Source organism: Elephas maximus, chromosome 16, assembly GCF_024166365.1.
Source record: "Elephas maximus indicus isolate mEleMax1 chromosome 16, mEleMax1 primary haplotype, whole genome shotgun sequence".
NCBI classification, from domain to species: Eukaryota; Metazoa; Chordata; class Mammalia; order Proboscidea; family Elephantidae; genus Elephas; species Elephas maximus.
In genome coordinates, this window is record NC_064834.1 from 44,796,524 (window position 1) to 44,814,503 (window position 17,980).

At 42.5% G+C, this 17,980-nt stretch overlaps 1 protein-coding gene across 4 annotated transcripts; it reads right to left on the bottom strand.

The window, feature by feature from the left end:
* Window positions 1–361: 361 nt before the first annotated feature.
* On the bottom strand, window positions 362–17,980 carry RBP4 (retinol binding protein 4). Of its 4 annotated transcripts, none has more exons than XM_049855885.1 (6): window positions 17,957–17,980; window positions 17,422–17,550; window positions 17,185–17,321; window positions 16,924–17,030; window positions 2,731–2,943; window positions 362–978 (listed from the first exon to the last, which is right to left on the bottom strand). In XM_049855885.1, the coding sequence occupies exons 2-6, from the start codon at window positions 17,530–17,532 to the stop codon at window positions 941–943; spliced, it is 606 nt and encodes a 201-aa protein (XP_049711842.1). In that variant the 5' UTR covers window positions 17,533–17,550; window positions 17,957–17,980; the 3' UTR covers window positions 362–940. The 4 variants fall into 4 exon arrangements, with proteins under 4 accessions (XP_049711842.1, XP_049711841.1, XP_049711839.1 ...); XM_049855884.1 differs by lacking the exon at window positions 17,957–17,980 and adding an exon at window positions 17,647–17,697; XM_049855883.1 differs by lacking the exon at window positions 17,957–17,980 and adding an exon at window positions 17,668–17,724 and having other exon boundaries at window positions 363–978.

Here is a 17,980-nt window from a genome sequence, read left to right on the forward strand (position 1 = left end):
AGGCACATGCCAAACCTCTGAGAATAATAGCCTGCCCAAGTTGGCATATAACATTAGCCATCACAGGGACCCAGGAGCCACCCAAGGCCCCTTGATGTGCCAGCACCCCGGGCAGAGTTGTGTCTCCACACATATCCTGACACATTTCATAGAAAGTCAGCCTGGAATGGCCAGCATTTGCACAGCTCCCCTGTGCTTTAACAGACCCTGCCTAATTGAATCCTCACTGCATCCCATATTTCAGAAGAGTGAGGCTCAGAGACGCTGTGTAACCAATCTCCAAATCTCACAGCTAAAACATATCTGAACCAGCGATATATTTGTTTTATTTATTTATTATTTTTGTTAAATTACCTGTTTTTGGTAAAAGTTTATACAGCAGATTAGGCGTAATTTGCAAACTGACGCCTGGAGTCCACTGGCCTGGCCTGCACTCACTTCTTCTTTTGGCCTCAGTGCCTTCATCAGGCTGGTGGTTAATGGGGGAAATCTCTTTTTCAGGAAGTTGGGAGAAGCCACAGTCATTGATAATGGAGATTAGACACTAGAACAGGCCAAAGGTCATGAAGAGCCGGGAGGAAAGAATGCCCTTCTTGTATATATAAAGCCTGACCATTTGCCAGGACTTCTTACCTTGACACAGACAGGAACATGAATAAAAACTCAAGTCATAGGAAACATTTGACTGTATTTTAATAAATCAAAGTCTGGAATCCTAGGCCTCAAATTACTCCTAAAAAACTCCAGTAAAGACACACATTTGGCTTCAAACAGATGCACTCGTTCCCACATATATTTTTATGTGTCCTGAAGGTTTTATATTTACTGAGGGAAGGTGAGGAGAGAGAGGGGCAAACTAAGTTCCTAAGATAAATAGAGTTGAAGGCTGAATGAAAGTCGATGGGAAGTTTTCAAATTGAACATTACATCCACGATGTGGCTACAAAACGTGTCCTTCTGATTTGCCATCACAGTAACCTGAAATGTAGGGGGAGAAAGTCATTAATAACAGAAAGATGGGCCTAGGGCTTAATGTGGATAATGAATATCATGACGTTCTGAGAACTCAGCTTCACTGAAATGCTTCTTGTAAGGTCATACGGGATCCCACCTGAAGAAATTAGGTGTGGCCTCAAAGTCATTACTGAAATCCTTTGAATTTCGGATGGTGGCAGTTGGAGCTGAGAGAAGATGATCTGCTGTGTGAAACTGTGCTTCCTTTTATTTGTCGTAATTTTGCCTCACTGCATCTCAAGGGAGGGTACATCCTCTTTCAGGAAGTGAGGGGCCAGGCTGGCCTGACATCAGTTACACTGTTGACGCTTTTATAGGGTGTTCATCATGTCCTGTATCATAGGTCACCAGGTGGTGCCACAAAGGGGTTGAGAATTACAAAGACCTGGGTTTGTATCCAATTCAGCTACCTACTGAAGATCTTCGGCAAATTTCTTAGTCTTTCTTAGTCTCCATTTTCTCCCCTAACCAAAAAAACCAAACTCGTTGCTGTCAAGTCAATTCCAACTCACAGTGACCCTATAGGATGTAGATAATATCTACTCCATAGATGTTTCTGACAGTTAAACAAGAGACTGCACTTATCTGCCCTACACTCATCTGTCCCCAGCATGGAGCTTCAAATTCTGATTTAAATTAATTTTTTGGTGAGGTTCATGTTACAAATATCTGTTTTGTGTACTGTGGGTCAGCTGGTTAGATGACCAACAGAAAATTTCAATGTTCTCTTTTTTTCTACACTTTAGCATTACTCTAGGCAGATTTTGAAACCCAGTTTCCTATAGGAATGAGTGACTGTCAATTCAAAATAGACTGCATACCTTCCTCCACAATAATTCTGGTTTTTAAATCAAGAAAAGACAAGGGTAATATCTATAAAAAGATCCTATGATGTTTCCAGGGGACCTTAACAAAGGTAAGTCAGGAAAACCAGCAAGTCAATTTAACGAGAAAAGAAAAAGAAACTAGTTAATTGGTTTTACAGAGGAAAAGAAAGTTGAAATCATTCTTTTTTAACTTGCTTTGTTGATGTCTCTGTTTGAAATCAGTTTTTCTGCTTTAGTTTTTACATCAATGGCCACATTTGCTGCCGAACTCTTTACTGGGGCCACTGGATCCCCAAACAACAGTACCGGTTACCAGTTGCCATTGAGTTGATTGCGATTCATGGTGACCCCATGTGTGTCAGAGTAGAACTGCACTCCACAGGGTTTTCAACGGCTGATTTTTTCAGAAGTAGATTGCCAGGCCTTTCTTCCAAGGTACCTCTGTGTAAACGCAAACCTTCAACTTTTCTGTAAATGGCAGAGCCTGGTAATCGTTTACACTATCCAGGGACTCCCCAAACAATATTGGTTCAGTAAAAATGGTTGTTTGGAGCAGTGTAGCCACAGGCAAAATTGTGTGACCACAAACTGGGTATACTAAAAAGAATAGAATAAAAGGAAAAGTGTCCCCTGCAGCTTTACTTAAATAAAAGTGTCAGAGTTTTGGAAAAAGGCCTTTATCCATTTTTTCCACATCCACCCTATGATGAGGCCAGTGAAAGATTTGGTCATGACAGGTCAAGATGAACTCAGGCAAGGGGATCCAAAGATTCTTTGTGTTCTGTTGGGCGCAGATGAAATGGATTTCACTGGCATGCAGGCCCAACCTCACTGCTGACTGGCCCCTTGGGAAAGCCGGGTCCAGCACCCCACTCCCGTGCGCACTCACCATTATGAACGATCATCCTGTACTGCCTGGCCAGGCACAGCTCCTCCTGCCTCTGCCTCACGAGTTTCTGCACTTCTGGGGGCAACCCATAGGGATCGCGGGCAAAGATGAAGGAGTAGCTGTCAGCACAGGTGCCATCAAGGTTCAAGAGGCGGCAGGAGTACTGCACAGCGTACGTGTCGTAGTCTGTGTCGATGATCCAGTGGTCATCGTCTATAAGCCAGAAAGTCATAGTGCTAAAGTCTCTCCAGTCAGAGAGCTTGGACGTCCAGGTAAACTTGCTACCAGGCATGAGAAGCTTCCTGAAACTGGTTTCATTTCATTGGGAAGCTGGAAGCTACAGAGAATTCTGACAGCTTTTGTAAAACTGGGAAAATACAAAAGGATCTGGTTTTCTTTTATCAAAAAAAGTCCTGGGATGGGGGTGGGGAGGATCTCATTCACTTCAATGGTATCTTCCATCCTGGTGATAAATGTGATCACATCTTTCCAAAGAACAAGAATGTGGGCCCATTAAAACCACAGAACAGACCTTTCTCCTGTCATCTTGGCCATCTACCCGCCAGTAACATCTATGTCTTTTGTGGCTAATGTCATGGCCACCAACTTATGATATCCTTGACATCAGGGTTTATCTTTCACAGTGATCTGTATCACGTAGGGCCCAATCATCCCACTCATCACTCCACCCCCTGGTCTCTCAACCCACTGGAGGCTGCCACTTGGATGCTCTTCCAGGTCCATCTGAATTCCTGCTCAGTAACTCTACTCACTTCTCCATGCTGGTAAAAGTGAGTATTTTGTGCTTTTTTGGCAAAAAGATGCCTGTCATTTGACATCAGATATTCCGTCCTAGAGCTTGTACGCTTCATTACTCTTCTGAGCCCATGGAGAATTTAGATTCTATTTATTCCTCAAGGCTAGGCTGTAAGCCATGAGGAATAAATCTAAATGAAGGCAGTAAAAATAACAAAGGCAAGATAACATTAATAAGAATGTATGTGAGAGATTTATCATAGAGAAACAATAATGCTATGGTTTATCCAAATACCCTGATTTGGGTAAAAATGCCATGTCTCTATTTAATGTAATGTTCCTGTTGACATATAACTATGGTTAGGACTTGGTGAGCACTTAATTATGTGCCTGTCACTGTGTAGACACTTGCCCTATTTTCTCATTTATTCCTTACATCAAATGTGCACACTGTTGTCCCCTATTTTACAGATGAGAAAACAGAGACACAAAAGGGTGAGATGTAAAACTGACAGTTCAATGTCCAGTCAGTAATATGCACATGCACAAAAAAGTAATGAAAGGGACTACTCACGAACATTCAAAATGTGAAACAATTCAGAAAAGGATATCCAGAGAGGTAGCATGATGCAAAGAATGTAACCAATGTCACTGAACTGTACATGGAGAAATTGCTGAACATTAAAAATGTATACAGTGGGAAAAAAAGAAAACGGAAGTACAGGGAAACTATATAATTCACCTAGGCTCACAAAGAGCAGGGTAGAACTGGGATTCAAATGCTGGGTGTCTGACTCCAGAGCCCACAGGCTTAATCTCTACACCACACTGTCTCCAGGCAGTAAGTTGAGCGGGATGGAAAGGGCAAGGAACAAGAAACAAAAAGCAATTGTGTCTCATCTCATGCCCATGTCATGCAAGCAAGTGATGCTGTCTGTCCTATGTAGTGTTCTGGGTTGGAGGAAGCAGAGGTGCCTGGATCCTCAGCATTAGGGGTGTATGGGTGATCTCTAATGCTCGCTCTAGGTCAGTCTGGTGTGCTTCTCTGAGAAGCCCAAACCCAGGCCATACAGAAGGGGTTGTCAGAGTACAACCAAGTGAGGCCTCCGTGGGGAGAAGTGGTGGAGCCCCTTCTTCAGCAAACTCCGGACCTGGCAGGAGGAGGAATGAGCTACCCAACCCCCCCAGCACCCCGCACCCCAGGCTTTCCCAGAGTGAGAATGTTGGGAGGTGAGGGGCAGACATATGAGTGCTCATTGGTGACCACACAGTCATTCAGCAGACCACCCAGGAATAGAAGCCGTGGGACTGCCGGCTGGGCCTGGCCCTAACTGCCAGCTCCCTCGCAGGCTCATGAGCATCTGGGCAGAGGCCCCCTCATCCCAGAATGAAGTCTCTTCTTGCCTGGTTTTGGGGATCACTGTGCCAGGCACAGGCACCCCAGGAGCCTAGCCCTTAGACACAAAAACCTCTCCTTTGAAATGTTACTCCAATTCATGATCCAGGCAGCTATAAGCTTGGCAAATCTGCCATTTAATATTTTTTCCCTTAAATTGTTGCCAGAATGTAAATTCTGACATAGGAAATAAGTAACTTTCAATACTTGGCTTTAGTAAAATTGACTACTGTTCTTGACTTTAAAAGAGGGACCAAGGTGGTTTGGTTTATCTCCAAGCTCTTTTTGGCTAAATAGTTCAAAAATGAAGAATTTAAGTTGTAACAACTTTTATCAGACTCTCTTCTTTCTAAGATTATGTGCAATAAATGAACTGCCTGAGCAATGCTATAAAAAATGAGCTTGGTTTTCCAACTTCCTTCACCCTGGCATCTGGACAGGGTCCCTCTGCAGAACCAGATACCCCCAAACATTCCTGGACAGTGGCTAAGTGCAGGGAGTAGAGCTAGGGAGAGAGCTCAAGGCTGGGCCATATGGCTGGGTGCCCTGACTCCCCTCTACCATTTCAAGGAAGTGGGGCACACTGTGGATGTATCTACACTGCACCCACGCAGATTGGCTTAGGGGTTTTGATTGACAGTCCAAACACCAAAGAAAACACTGGGGTAGAGGGAGCTGTCTCTGGTGACCTGGTTCAACTGAAGATCTGTGGCTTACTGCTGTGGGCCTGGAACATGCCACTTCGGCTCCTAGACCTGTGTCCCCCAGTCGTCTAAATGAGGGAGACCAAGTCAAAAGGAGACCAGGTGAGAAGGTGCCTGTGGTTCTCATGCTAATGGTCCAGCTGAGCCAACTGCACAGTGGACTTGAGTCTATTTCTGACTAATCTCCAAAATAAGCCAACAGGCTCCGGTAAAGTGAGTGGAGTCTGAAGCCTTGAAACCAAAGAAAGCCAAAAAAAAAAAAAAAGGTCTTTGGGTTGAATTACATATATAGACCAGTGATTCTCAAACTTCATTGTGCAGAAGACTCATTCAAGGAACATATTAAAAATGCAGATTACAGAGCCCCACCCCCAGGAGTTTCTAATTCAAAAAGTCTAGGTTTGGGCCCAGATATCTGCATTCTTAAAAAGCTCCACAGAGGACCCAGATGTAGGTGGTCCAGGGGCCCTGACTTTGAGAAGTACTGATTTAGACAATCAGGCCAAGTTGTTATTCAACTTGATGAGGGCCCATATCCCAGGACAGTGACAGACTGTAACTAGGAGATGGACAAAGGGAACACCTTTGTCCCTGTACTTCTGGGAAGGCCCCAAATAATGATCATAGCTAATATCTACTGAGCGCTCATTATGCATCCGGCTAAGCATTCCACATGCAATACCTTAATTAAGTCCTTCCAACCATCTCATGAAATAAAGACTATTCTTTACCCCCATTTCACAGCTAAAGAAATCAAAGCTCAGAGAGGCTGGCCAGTGGTGAAGCTTGTATTCAACCACGATCATCTGAAGGCAGAGTCCTTAACCTCTTGAGATGTCCTGCTTGCTGTTGGCCGAGTTAGGGGAGAAGGAGGCTGGTACAGAGACTGCCCAGGACTGGGGCAGCAAGCCACATCAGAGTCTGTTAACACTGAAATTTAACATTCAATTGCAGAGATTACTTACATTTAATTTTTTAATTTAAAAATAAATGTAGGAGGTCAGAGCAAGACGGCAATGTAAGTGGACGCTCCCTTTTACTCCTGCAACAACAAGCCCAGAATGAGATCTCAGAACTCTGGACAGCAGCTGAGATGCTGGAGTATCGGGGTGAGTTCAGAAGTGGGGGAGAGGAGGAGAGGATGGCATAGAAGCTGGAAGAACCCACCCGCTAACATCTGGAGCACCCACTCATTGCAGCCATTTTGGGATGGGGCTGGGCAACATAGCAAGCAGGAAACACAGAAAGGGAGCTAATCTGAGGAAGCTGTAGCCTGATTTTTTAGAGTGGTGCAGACTGGCCGTGGGAGTTTGAAGGACGCACAATTGAGAGGGGACAAAGGAAGATTGTGGCGCTGTGAGAGAGTGCTGTTAAATCTCACCGAGGCCTAAGACAGATGGGTACTAGGACTGGGAGGAACTGCAAGGGAAGCAGGCTGAAGGGAATACCTTGGACAGATGGGCAACACAGAGAGAAATGGCTAGCTCCCTGTCCACAGAGTACACCACGGGAGAGCCTGTGCAGGGGTGCTCATGAGGGAAAGACAAAGAGAACCTCCATCTTTGCCACAGGAATGTCACACCCCACCACTTACATTAGTGTCTGCAACCAGCTAAAACATTCCCACCCCATGCATGCATATTTAATTCCAGAGATCAAGCATCCAGAACTGAATCAACACTGGGGAAAAAAAAAAAAAAAAAACTAAGGATAAGAGTGCTCCCTAGTGGTTCTCAGGAGAAGATAATAGGTCCACTGCTGCTAGGTTAATTCTGACTCGTAGTGACCCTGTGGGGTGGAGTGGAGATGCCCTGTGGGGTTCCTGGGGCTGTGAGTCTTTGTGGAGGTAAGCTGCTGTGTCTTCCTCCCACAGAGCAGCTGGTGGGTGCAGGCCCCAGCCATTCAGTTGCTAATCAGGCACTTGGCCACTGCACCACCAGGGTGCCCAATCAGAAAATTTTTCCACAAAAACCAGAATACAAAATTTTAAGTAAAAAAAAAAAAAAAACTCAAGTTCAACAAAAAACAGTAGAACACACAAAATCACAAGAGAAGAGAGACAAATCAAAAGGAAAACATTAAGAAGTGGAAACTTCTATGGAGGCCAGACTAATGGAAAGAATTGATAATTTTCAGGCTGTGTTGCTCAATGTTTAAAGAGCACACAGAAAACAAACTAACAGAGATCAGGAAACAAATGGAGGAACAAAACGAGAGATGACAGACTCAACAAGGAAACTGAAAACATAAAAAAAAAACAACCAAAGAAATACTGGAACTGAAGAATAAAGCAACTGAATTAAAAAAGGAAGAGAAACACTCAACAAGAGGTGAACAGAAAGAAGATAGAATAAATGAACTAGAATACAAAATAACTGAATTTATCAAGTCTCAAGAGAAGTAAGAGAAAAGAACAAAGAATAGCAAACGAACAATCCCAAATGGAAATAAGGTTTCAATTAAGAAATTTAACATTAGAATTACTGAAATCCCAGAGCACTGTGACAACAATAAAGGCATGAAAACAATTTTCCAAGAGAGTATTTCCCAGACCTGAAATGAAAACCACATCTGCAAATACAGGAAGCTACACAAACCCCGATTAGAGGAAACACAAAAAGATCAACTCTCCACCATATACTAATAAAATTCTTGAAAACCAAAGACAAGGAGAGAATTCTGAAAGCAGCAAGAGAAAAATTTAATGTAACATACCAAGGGTTTTTCACAAGAATCAAATGTGGATTTCTCCCCAGAAGTTCCCCAGAGGACAGTGGAATGACATACATAAAATACTGAATGAAAACAACTGTCAACCAAGAATACGTTACCCAGCAAAGCTGTCACTCAAAAATGAGGGGGAAATCAAGACATTCCTAAACAGACAGAAACTTTGGGGATTTGCCACCACCAGATCAGTTGTGCAAGTATTATTCAATGGGGTACTCCGAATGGAAAAGCAAGAATATTAAATAACTACTTATATCTATACACGGGAAAAAATAAATAAGTAATAAGAGAAAGATCTCCAAAAAATGCAACAACACAGGCAATCATAAGGATCAAGTATATGGTATTTTCAGGGCGTAAACTCAATAATTAAATGCAGTAAACAATACAACATCAAGTTTGTAAGACATAAGCACAAAATAAGCTTATTGAATAAAGATTGTATGTTGCTATTAACGGAGACACACCACCAGAAATGGGGGAGGGAGGAGCATATCAGAAATGGATTTATTATGTTAAGGTTGTATGTTAACTGTTGTTCAAATATTAAATGTTGTTGCAATTGTAATTTGTGTAATGTAATATATGTAAAAAAAAAAATCTTTTTTTTTTTAATATATGTGGTAGCCACTAAGAAATCACCAAGTAAAAACATTGAGAACAAAAGAAGGGAGAAAGCAAAAAAGCTCATCACAAGAAAGCAGCCAAATACAAACAAAAACAGAAAAATCAGAATAAAAATAAAGAAGATATGAATCACTCAAAAAACAAATAGCAAATGAGTGAAGTAGACATTTCATTTTCAGTGATAACATTAAATATAAATGGTCTAAACACCCCATGCAAAAGGCAGAGAGTAGCAGAAAAGATTAAAAAAAAAAATCACCCAGCCTTTTACTATCTACAAGAAACACACCTTAGACAAAAGGACACAAACAGACTGAAAATAAAAGGATGGAGAAAAATATTCTGTGTAATCAGTAAACAAAAAAGATCAGGGGTGGCCATCCTGATATCAGATAAAATAAAATAGACTTTAAATCAAAATCTATTACAAGAAATAAAGAAGGACATTATATAATAATAAAAGGGTCAATCCAGCAAGAAGACATAACAACTAGAAATACATATGCATCTAACAGCAATGCTCCAAAATACATTAAACAAATACTGACTAATATGAAAGAAGAAATAGACAACTCCACAATAATATTAAGGGACTTCAATACAATAATATTAAGGAACTTTCAATTATAGACAGAACATCTAAAAAAGATGATCACTAAGAACACTGAGAATGTAAATGAAACCATAAGCTCATTGGACCTAATGGGCATATATAGAACACTCCACCTAGCATCAGAACAATACACATTCTTCTCCAGCACATATGGATCATTTTCCAGAATAGATCACATACTAGGACACAAAACAAGTCTTAACAAATTTAAAAATACCGAAATAATGCAAAGCATCTTCTCTGGCCATAGTGATATGAAGCTAGAAATCAATGACAGGAAAAATAAAGGGGGAAAAAACATGGAAACTAAATAGTACACTACTAAAAAAACATTGAGTCATGGAAGAAATCAAAAGTGAAATTAAAGAATTCCTAGAATCAAATGAAAATGAAAATGCAACATATCAAAACCTCTGGGACACAGCAAAAGCAATACCAGAGGGAAATTCATAGTAATAAATGCCTATGTTAAAAAAGAAGAAAGATCCAAAATCATTAACTTAAAATGAAAACTTGGAAAAATAGAAAAGGAAGAGCAAAAGAAGCCTAAAGCTACCAGAAAAAAAGAAATAATAAAGATCAGGGTAGAAATAAACAAAATAGAAAAACGACAGAATGAATCAACAAAACCAGAAGTTGATTCTTCGAAAGGATCAATAAAATAGACAAACCACTGGATAGACCGACAAAAGAAAAAACTAGAAGAGGCAAATAACCAAATTAAGAAATGAAATTGGTGACATTACAACCAATCCAAAAGAGATAAAGAAGATCATAACAGATTACTATGAAAAACTGTACTCTAACAAATTTGAAAATCTGGATGAAATGGACAAATTCATAGAAACACATTACCTACCCAAACTAACACAGAGTTAGAAAATTTAAACAGACTTATTACAAAAGAAGAGATTGAAGATGTCATCAAAAAACTGCCAATAAAAAAAAGCCCAGGACCAGATGGCTACACTGGAGAATTCTACTAAACATGCAGAGAAGAGGTGACACCAATCCTACTCAATCTCTTCAAAAAACACAGAAAAGAAAGGAACACTATAGAAGCCAGCATGTATCACAAAAAAAGAAAATTACAGACCAATATGCTTTATGAACATAGATGCAAAAACTTTCAACAAAATTCTAGCCAAAAGACTTCAGCCACATATCAAAAAAATTATACACCATGATCAGGTGGGATTCATACCAGTATTACAAGGGAGGTTCAACATTAAAAATCAATCAATGTAAATCCACCATATACATAAAACAAAGGAAAAGAAACATACGATCATATGAACTGATGCAAAAAGGGCATTTGATAAAATTCAACACCGTTTCCTGATAAAAACTCTCAGCAAAATAGGAATAGAGGGAAAATTTCTCAACCTAATTAAGGGCATATATGCAAAAGCAACAGCCAAAGTTACATTCAATGGAGAAAGGCTGAGCGCCTTCCCTTTGAGAACGGGCACAAGACAAGGATGCCTATTATTGCCACTCTTATTCAACATTGTACTTGAAGTCCTGGCCAGAGCAATAAGACAAGAACGAGAAATAAAAGGTATCCAAATCAGAAAGGAAGAAGTAAAACAATCTCTGTTTGAAGATGATGTGATCCTTTACATAGAAACCCTAAAGATTCTGCAAGAAAATTGCTGGAACTGATAGAAGAATTTTGCAACGTTGCAGGGCACAAGATCAACACACAAAAATCAGTCAAGTTCCTCTACACTAACAAAGACCACCCCTAAAAAGAAATCAAGAAAACAATACTATTTACAATCGCTCCCAAATAGATAAAACACCTAGGAATTAACCTAACCGGGGACATAAAAGAGCTAAACAATGAAAATTATAAAACAATTCTCCAAGAGACTAGAAGAGACCTACAAAAACGGAAAGACACCCTGTGTTCATGGATTGGAAGACTTAATATGGTGAAAATGTCAATTTTACCTAAAACAATCTACAGATACTATGCAATCCTGATACAAATCCTAACAAAGCTTTTTACTGAAATGGAAAAACTAATGACCAATTTCATATGGAAAGGAAAGAAACCGGCAAATAGCCAAAGCAATACTGAAGAAAAAGAACAAAGCAGGAGGCCTTACAGTCCCCAATATCAAAACATACTAAACAGCAACCGTAATCTGTAATCACTGGTATTGGATCAACGATAGACACTTAGAACAGCAGGACAGAATTGAGAACTCAGAATTAAACCCAGTCATCTAAGGACAAGTGATTTTCAACAAGGGGTCAAAGTCCATTCAGTGGGACAGAAACAGTCTTTTTAATAAATGGTGCTGGCAAAACTGGATATCTACCTGCAGAAGAATGAAACAGGACCCATACCTCAGGCCATACACAAAAACTGACTCAAAATAGATCAAAGACCTAAATGTTAAACCTAAAATCATAAAATTCCTGGAGGAAAATAGGGAAAAAACTATGGGACCAAATCTTTTGTAAAAATAAGATAATAAACATAACAACAAATGCAGGATAGAAGAAGACAAAATAAAGGGACCTCATAAAAATTAAAAACTTATGCTCATCAAAAGACTTTATCAAAAGAGTAAATAGACAAAATACAGACTGGGAAAAAAATCTTTGGAAACAACTTATCCATTAAGGGTCTAATCTCTAAAATCTATAGAAAACTGCAACAACTCAACAACAAAAAGACAAACAACCCGATCACAAAATGGGCAAAGGACATGAACAGAGCCTGCGCCAAAGAGCACATCCAAGCAAACAGCAAGCATATGAAAAGATGTTCATGATCATTAGCCATTAGAGAGAGGCAAATCAAAACTACAGTAAGACACCATCTTACCCCAGCTAAAACGGCACTAATAAAAATAAATGTTGGCAAGGATGTGGGGAGATTGGAACCATTATCCATTGCTAGAGGGACTATAAAATGGTACAAACACTTTGGAAAACAGTATGGTGCTTTCTCAAAAAAACAGAAATAGACCTACTCTATGATCCAGCAATCCCACTCCTAGGTATGTATATATCTTAAAAAAAATTTTTTTTTTTTTTTTAGGGTATATACATACCCTAGAGACCTAAAAATAATGACACAAACAGGCATATGCACGTCTATGTTCATTGCTGTTTTATTCACAATAGCAAATAAATGGAAATAACCAAAACGCCCATCAATGGATGAATGGATAAGCAAATTGTGGTACATACATACAACCGAATACTACCACACAACCATAAAAAACAATGATGAGTCCACAAAACATATTACAATGTACATGGACCTGGAGGGCATAATCCTAAGTGAAATAAGTCAAGCATATAAGGACAAATATTGTATGAGTCCTCTTTCATAAGAAGAATAGATACATACAGACAGACTAATATTCATTGGTGGTTATGAGAGAGAGGCGGTGAGGAGGGGAAAGTATACTTTAGAACACAGAGACTTGTTATTTTCGGTGATGGGAAAAGTGGCACTGAATGTGGATGTAGTGAACACAGCACAGCCAGAGTAAAACGAGTATGTGAGCACATACAGACTGGTATAGGCATACCGGTGTATGGGTAGGTACAGGTGTGTACACAGGTGAGAACAAACAGAAGTATCTAAACCAAAAACCCATTGCCGTCGAGTTGACTCCAACTCATAGCCACCCTGTATGTCAGAGTAGAACTGCCCATAGGAGTGGCTGGTGGATTTGAACTGCCAACCTTTTGGTTAGCAGCCGAATGCTTAATTGCTATGCCACCAGGGCTCCAAGTATCTATAGGAACGGTAAATACAAACATGTGGGTGCAGGCATATGTATTCATTGAATACACAATACGGATACTCCTCAGACATAACCAAACACCTTCCAAGACTGGTTTTCTGGGCTTGAGAGATTAGGACCATAGCCTCATGGTACAGCTCAGTCAACTGGCATAATATAGTTGACAAAAATCATGATCTGCATCCTAGTGAAGCGAGTAGCACCTGGGGTCTTAAAAGCTTGTGAGTGGCCATCTAAGACACAACTATGTGCCTCTAGTTGCCAGGAGCAAAACAGTTAAGAAGGTAACCAAAAACTTAGAGAAGAAACAAGCCACAACCTCATCTACTCTTAGACCAGAAGAACTAGATGGTGTCGGACTACTACCACAGATTGTTCTGACTGGGGTCACAATAGATGGTACCTGATAGAATGGGAGAAAACGTGGAGCAGAACTCAAATTCTTAAAAAAAAAAAAAATGAAAATAAGCCAGACAAACTGGAACAGTAAAGATCAGAGGACTCCCTGAGACTATCGCTCTGAGATGCTCTTTAAACCTAGAAGCAAGGCTATCCCTTGAAATCACCTTTTAGCAAAATAGCAGAGTGGCACACAAAAAATACTACCTGTAAGATTGGGACTTTACTTAAAAACCATCAGTATGAGATCAAAATGTCAACAATTACTCCAAATCCACAACGAGAAGGGGGTAGGGAAACTAAAGTATTGGAGAGGAAACAAACAGAACACAAATAAAGAGACTGTTGACACACTGTGATAAATCCCAACTAACGTCACTAAACAGTTTGTGCAGAAATTGTCAAATGGGAACCTAACTTGCTGTGTAAACTGTCACCAAAAACTCAATAAAATATTATGTTACAAAATTAGCAAAAAGAAATGTAATATGGGCATTTGGTCCTGAATTATCTTCCCTACATAAGTGTATTTTAAACACGGTCATTGGTGAGATGCAGTCTGTGTAGAAGAGGAGAGACCAAGAAAATACAGGCTACTCTCAGAGTGGCCTGCAGCTCTTCCTGACCAGGTCAGTGTTTAGTGTAAGACTGAGGTCAAGGGAGAAAGAAATCAGCTCAAAGGCTGAAAGTGGCCTTTACAGAAGTCCTAAAAACCAAGCATTTAAACCCAGAAAGGTAGACTCACCAAGACACAGAGTTTGTGGGATACTTGGATAACAGAGGGACAGTTCATGACCTTTTATATCCCCTGGGCTAAGAGCTGTCACTAAAAGTCAAGAAACTAAACCGGTTGAGTTGATTCTGATCCGTGGCGACCCCCTGTGTGTCAGAGTAGAACTGTGCTCCCTAGGGTTTTCAATGACTGATTTTCCAGAAGTAGGTCACTAAGCCTTTCTTCTGGTGGATCTCTGGGTAAACCGGAACCTCCAATCTTTCAGTCAGCAGCCAAGCACGTTAACCATTTGCACCAACCAGGGACTCCAGAGCTATCTCTAAGTGTCATTAATTAGCTGTGTGCCCATAAACCAGTCACTTCTCTAATGTGGGCCTCAGTTTCTTCACTTGTAAAATGAGAGAACTGAACCAGATGATCTCTGTGGGTTCTTTCATCCCCAACCCAGAATATAAAGCTATTATTTCATGAAAGGGGAAGTAACATAACGAAAATACCAAACACTTACAGAAAACTTATGTTTCAGGCACTGTTTTAAGTGCTTTCTGCACGTGAATGCATTGTATCCTCATAACACAACTCCATGAGGTTGGTGCTATGATCACCTCCACTTTGCAGACAAGGAAACTGAGGCACAGAGAGGGTAAGGAACATCCAAAGGTCCCACAGCTAGTAGTTAATATTCCAACACAGGCAGTGGAACTTTAACTTTGCATGTTTAACCACTACACTGCACAATTTCTTTTCTAAAAGGTAGCTTAAACCGGCCATATCATAGTCAGCTCACTTAATATCTGTAGCAATTGCTTTCACTACTTCCCCCCACCCAGTGAAATTCTAGCTGGACACCCAACACAAAAGAGGTAAAAGCAGAGCTAATCGAGTTTGGTGGGGGAGGGAGGAAGAAAGAGGCAAAACCCTACCTCCTCACTGGGTTCTCCTCCACCTTGGCCCGAAAGGCACTGCCGAAGGCCTAGTCCTTTAAGGAGCAATCTCAAAATGTGTAAGAGCGCTGTGTATTTACTCTTTCAAAAATTAGTCATCTTGCTCCCTGTTGTTGTTTTACTTCATTATAAAAAAAAAAAAAAAAAGCTTATTTTTCTCTAAATACATGACTTTTGGCTGAATAATTGGAAATAATTCTAAGGATTAAAGCATGTTTTTCACTTGTAGTAATTAGCAACTCTACCGTTACAACATAAGTCAGTACTGAAAATGCAATTGGATAAATACACAATCTCATCTCACAAACAACTGTAGGGGAAGCTGTTGAGTGCATGCCACATGTACAGCAATGGGTTGCACAAAGGACACTTTTGCCCTGGGTCACCAAGCTAAGAAAGTCACCCGGAATGGCCTCTGGGTCCTATTTCACAGGACAGTTCAAGCAATACTTTGCAAAACGTTGGCTTGTGTCAAGAGTCCATTCTCTGCTGTTCAGGGCAACCTAATCCTGGCCTGCAAGCTGGGTCTCCTGACTTGATACTGGCTCTCACAAACTTGTGGCATGACCTTGGGCAAATCATTGCCTTCTCTTGGCCTCAGTTTATTCATCTGTATACAGAACCTCCTTCACAGGATTAGCTCTCTTTCTCTAAGATTCCATGATATGTCTCCTCTGGGCTGCATTATTTTCTAGCCACCAAGGCAACTCCAGATATGAAGCTTTGGAGAAATGGGAAAAAAGACTGGAACAGCAGGTAGAAGTGTTCTCACGGCTAAATTTTAGGATTCTCTTCTGAGTGTCCTCAGAGCCACCTCTCCCTCCATCTGAGTTTTGGTGTTTGAGGGAAGGGGGAAAGGTCACTGCCACGTGGAACACTGCTTAGCTCAGAATTTCAGCACCAGCAGCCTGGGAGTGAGCCAACCCTGTGTACAATGCCCCTACAGCCTTGGATGGGAGTCTCCAACCTTCGGCCCAAAGAAATACACAAACCACAAAACCAGGTTGAGTAGTGAAGTGGGCTGGTTTGGGGAGAGTGGGAGAGCATCCTGGCACAGTGGCGGGAGTGGAAAAATGGCATCTTAAAGGAGGCCACCTAAGAAGCCCAAAGGTCTTTTCGAACTTGGGCTGGGTTTCTTGAGCTCACACTGTCTTAAACCGCCCCCCCCCCAAAAAAAAACCAAACCCGTTGCCATCCAGTTGATTCTGACTCATAGCGGCTCTATAGGACAGAGTAGTACTGCCTCTTAAGTTTCCAAAGAGCAGCTGGTGTATCTAACGGCCAAAGCTTTGGTTAGCAGCCACGCTCTTAACCGCTGAGCCACCGGGGCTCCCACGTTGTCCTAGCTACTGCCGATCCCATCCTCCTAACCAGAGGCATTGCTAAGGGTTCCTGTTACTTACATACCTCCTGGTAGGCAATTCTTCCCAAGGATGCCCCTGGAGAAGAAACTCAGGGATCTAGCCAGGCATGCGTCCCATCCCCCAAGATGGTCTCACTGAGGTGACTACTTACTTCCTTTTTGGAGAAAGGATGCTACGCCCCAGTACTTCATCTTGAACTTGGCAGGGTCCTCAGTGTCTGTAAACGTGCCCACCATGTCTGCGCACACGTCCCAGTTGCTGAAAAGCCAAGGCGGCCCTGACTCAGCCGCAGGTTCCCCTCATCCCCCTCCCCTCAACACCCAGCCCTCCTTTCCCTTCCCAGCCCGGGTTTGGCACTCAGGGACGAGGGGACTGGGAGCGCAAAGTGTGCAGCCTCCCAGAGGCCACTGACTTCAAAAGGCGTACTCGGCCCTTGGCCGTGGCGCTCATCTGGCCGCTCTCATCCACGGAGAACTCGGCGATGATGTTGTCCTGTAAAAAGAGGCCCTCGGGGTCCTTCTTAGCCATCGCGTACCAGGTGCCGGAGAACTGCGCAAGAGACGAGAGCAAGGATTTGGTGTCCACGGGATGCACAGCCAAGGGGACCGGGGGAAGGGGAGCGTCCGGGGCCAACGGGACAGATACCTACGCGCGTCTTGTCGAAATTCTCCTTTACTCTGAAGCTGCTCACGCGGCAGTCGCGCTCCGCCCGGCCGCTGCCCAGCGCTGCCAGCAGCACGAGCGCCCACATCCACTCCATCCTGCCCAGCAGACCGCCCTGAGGGAAACGCGCGGCTATGAGCGCCTGGCAGCCGGACCACCGGAGCGCCGCTTTCCCCATCCCTCCCTGCCGCCGCCCCTGGACGGTGCTCACCACCCGGCGACGCGCGCTAACCTGGCCGCCAAGTCCCGGCGCGCGTGGAGCGAGGAGAGGCAAGCGCGCCGCCCACGCTGCCTGGCAGCTTTATAGCTCCCGGAGGGGGGGTGAGCTCTTTCGTAATGCGCGGGGTGAAAGACCGATGGGGGAGGCGCCGGGGAGGGGGCCGTAGTCCGACTGCCAGCCCTTGCATAACGCGCTCTGACTCACCGCCGCCCCTCGAGCAAGGAGGGCCTCTTGGGAAGTCTCACCTCCAGTGCTTGGGGGAGCTGCCGCGAGGGGTGGCCTCGCCGGGGCTGTAACTCACCGGCGGCGACGAGTCGCAGGGCCA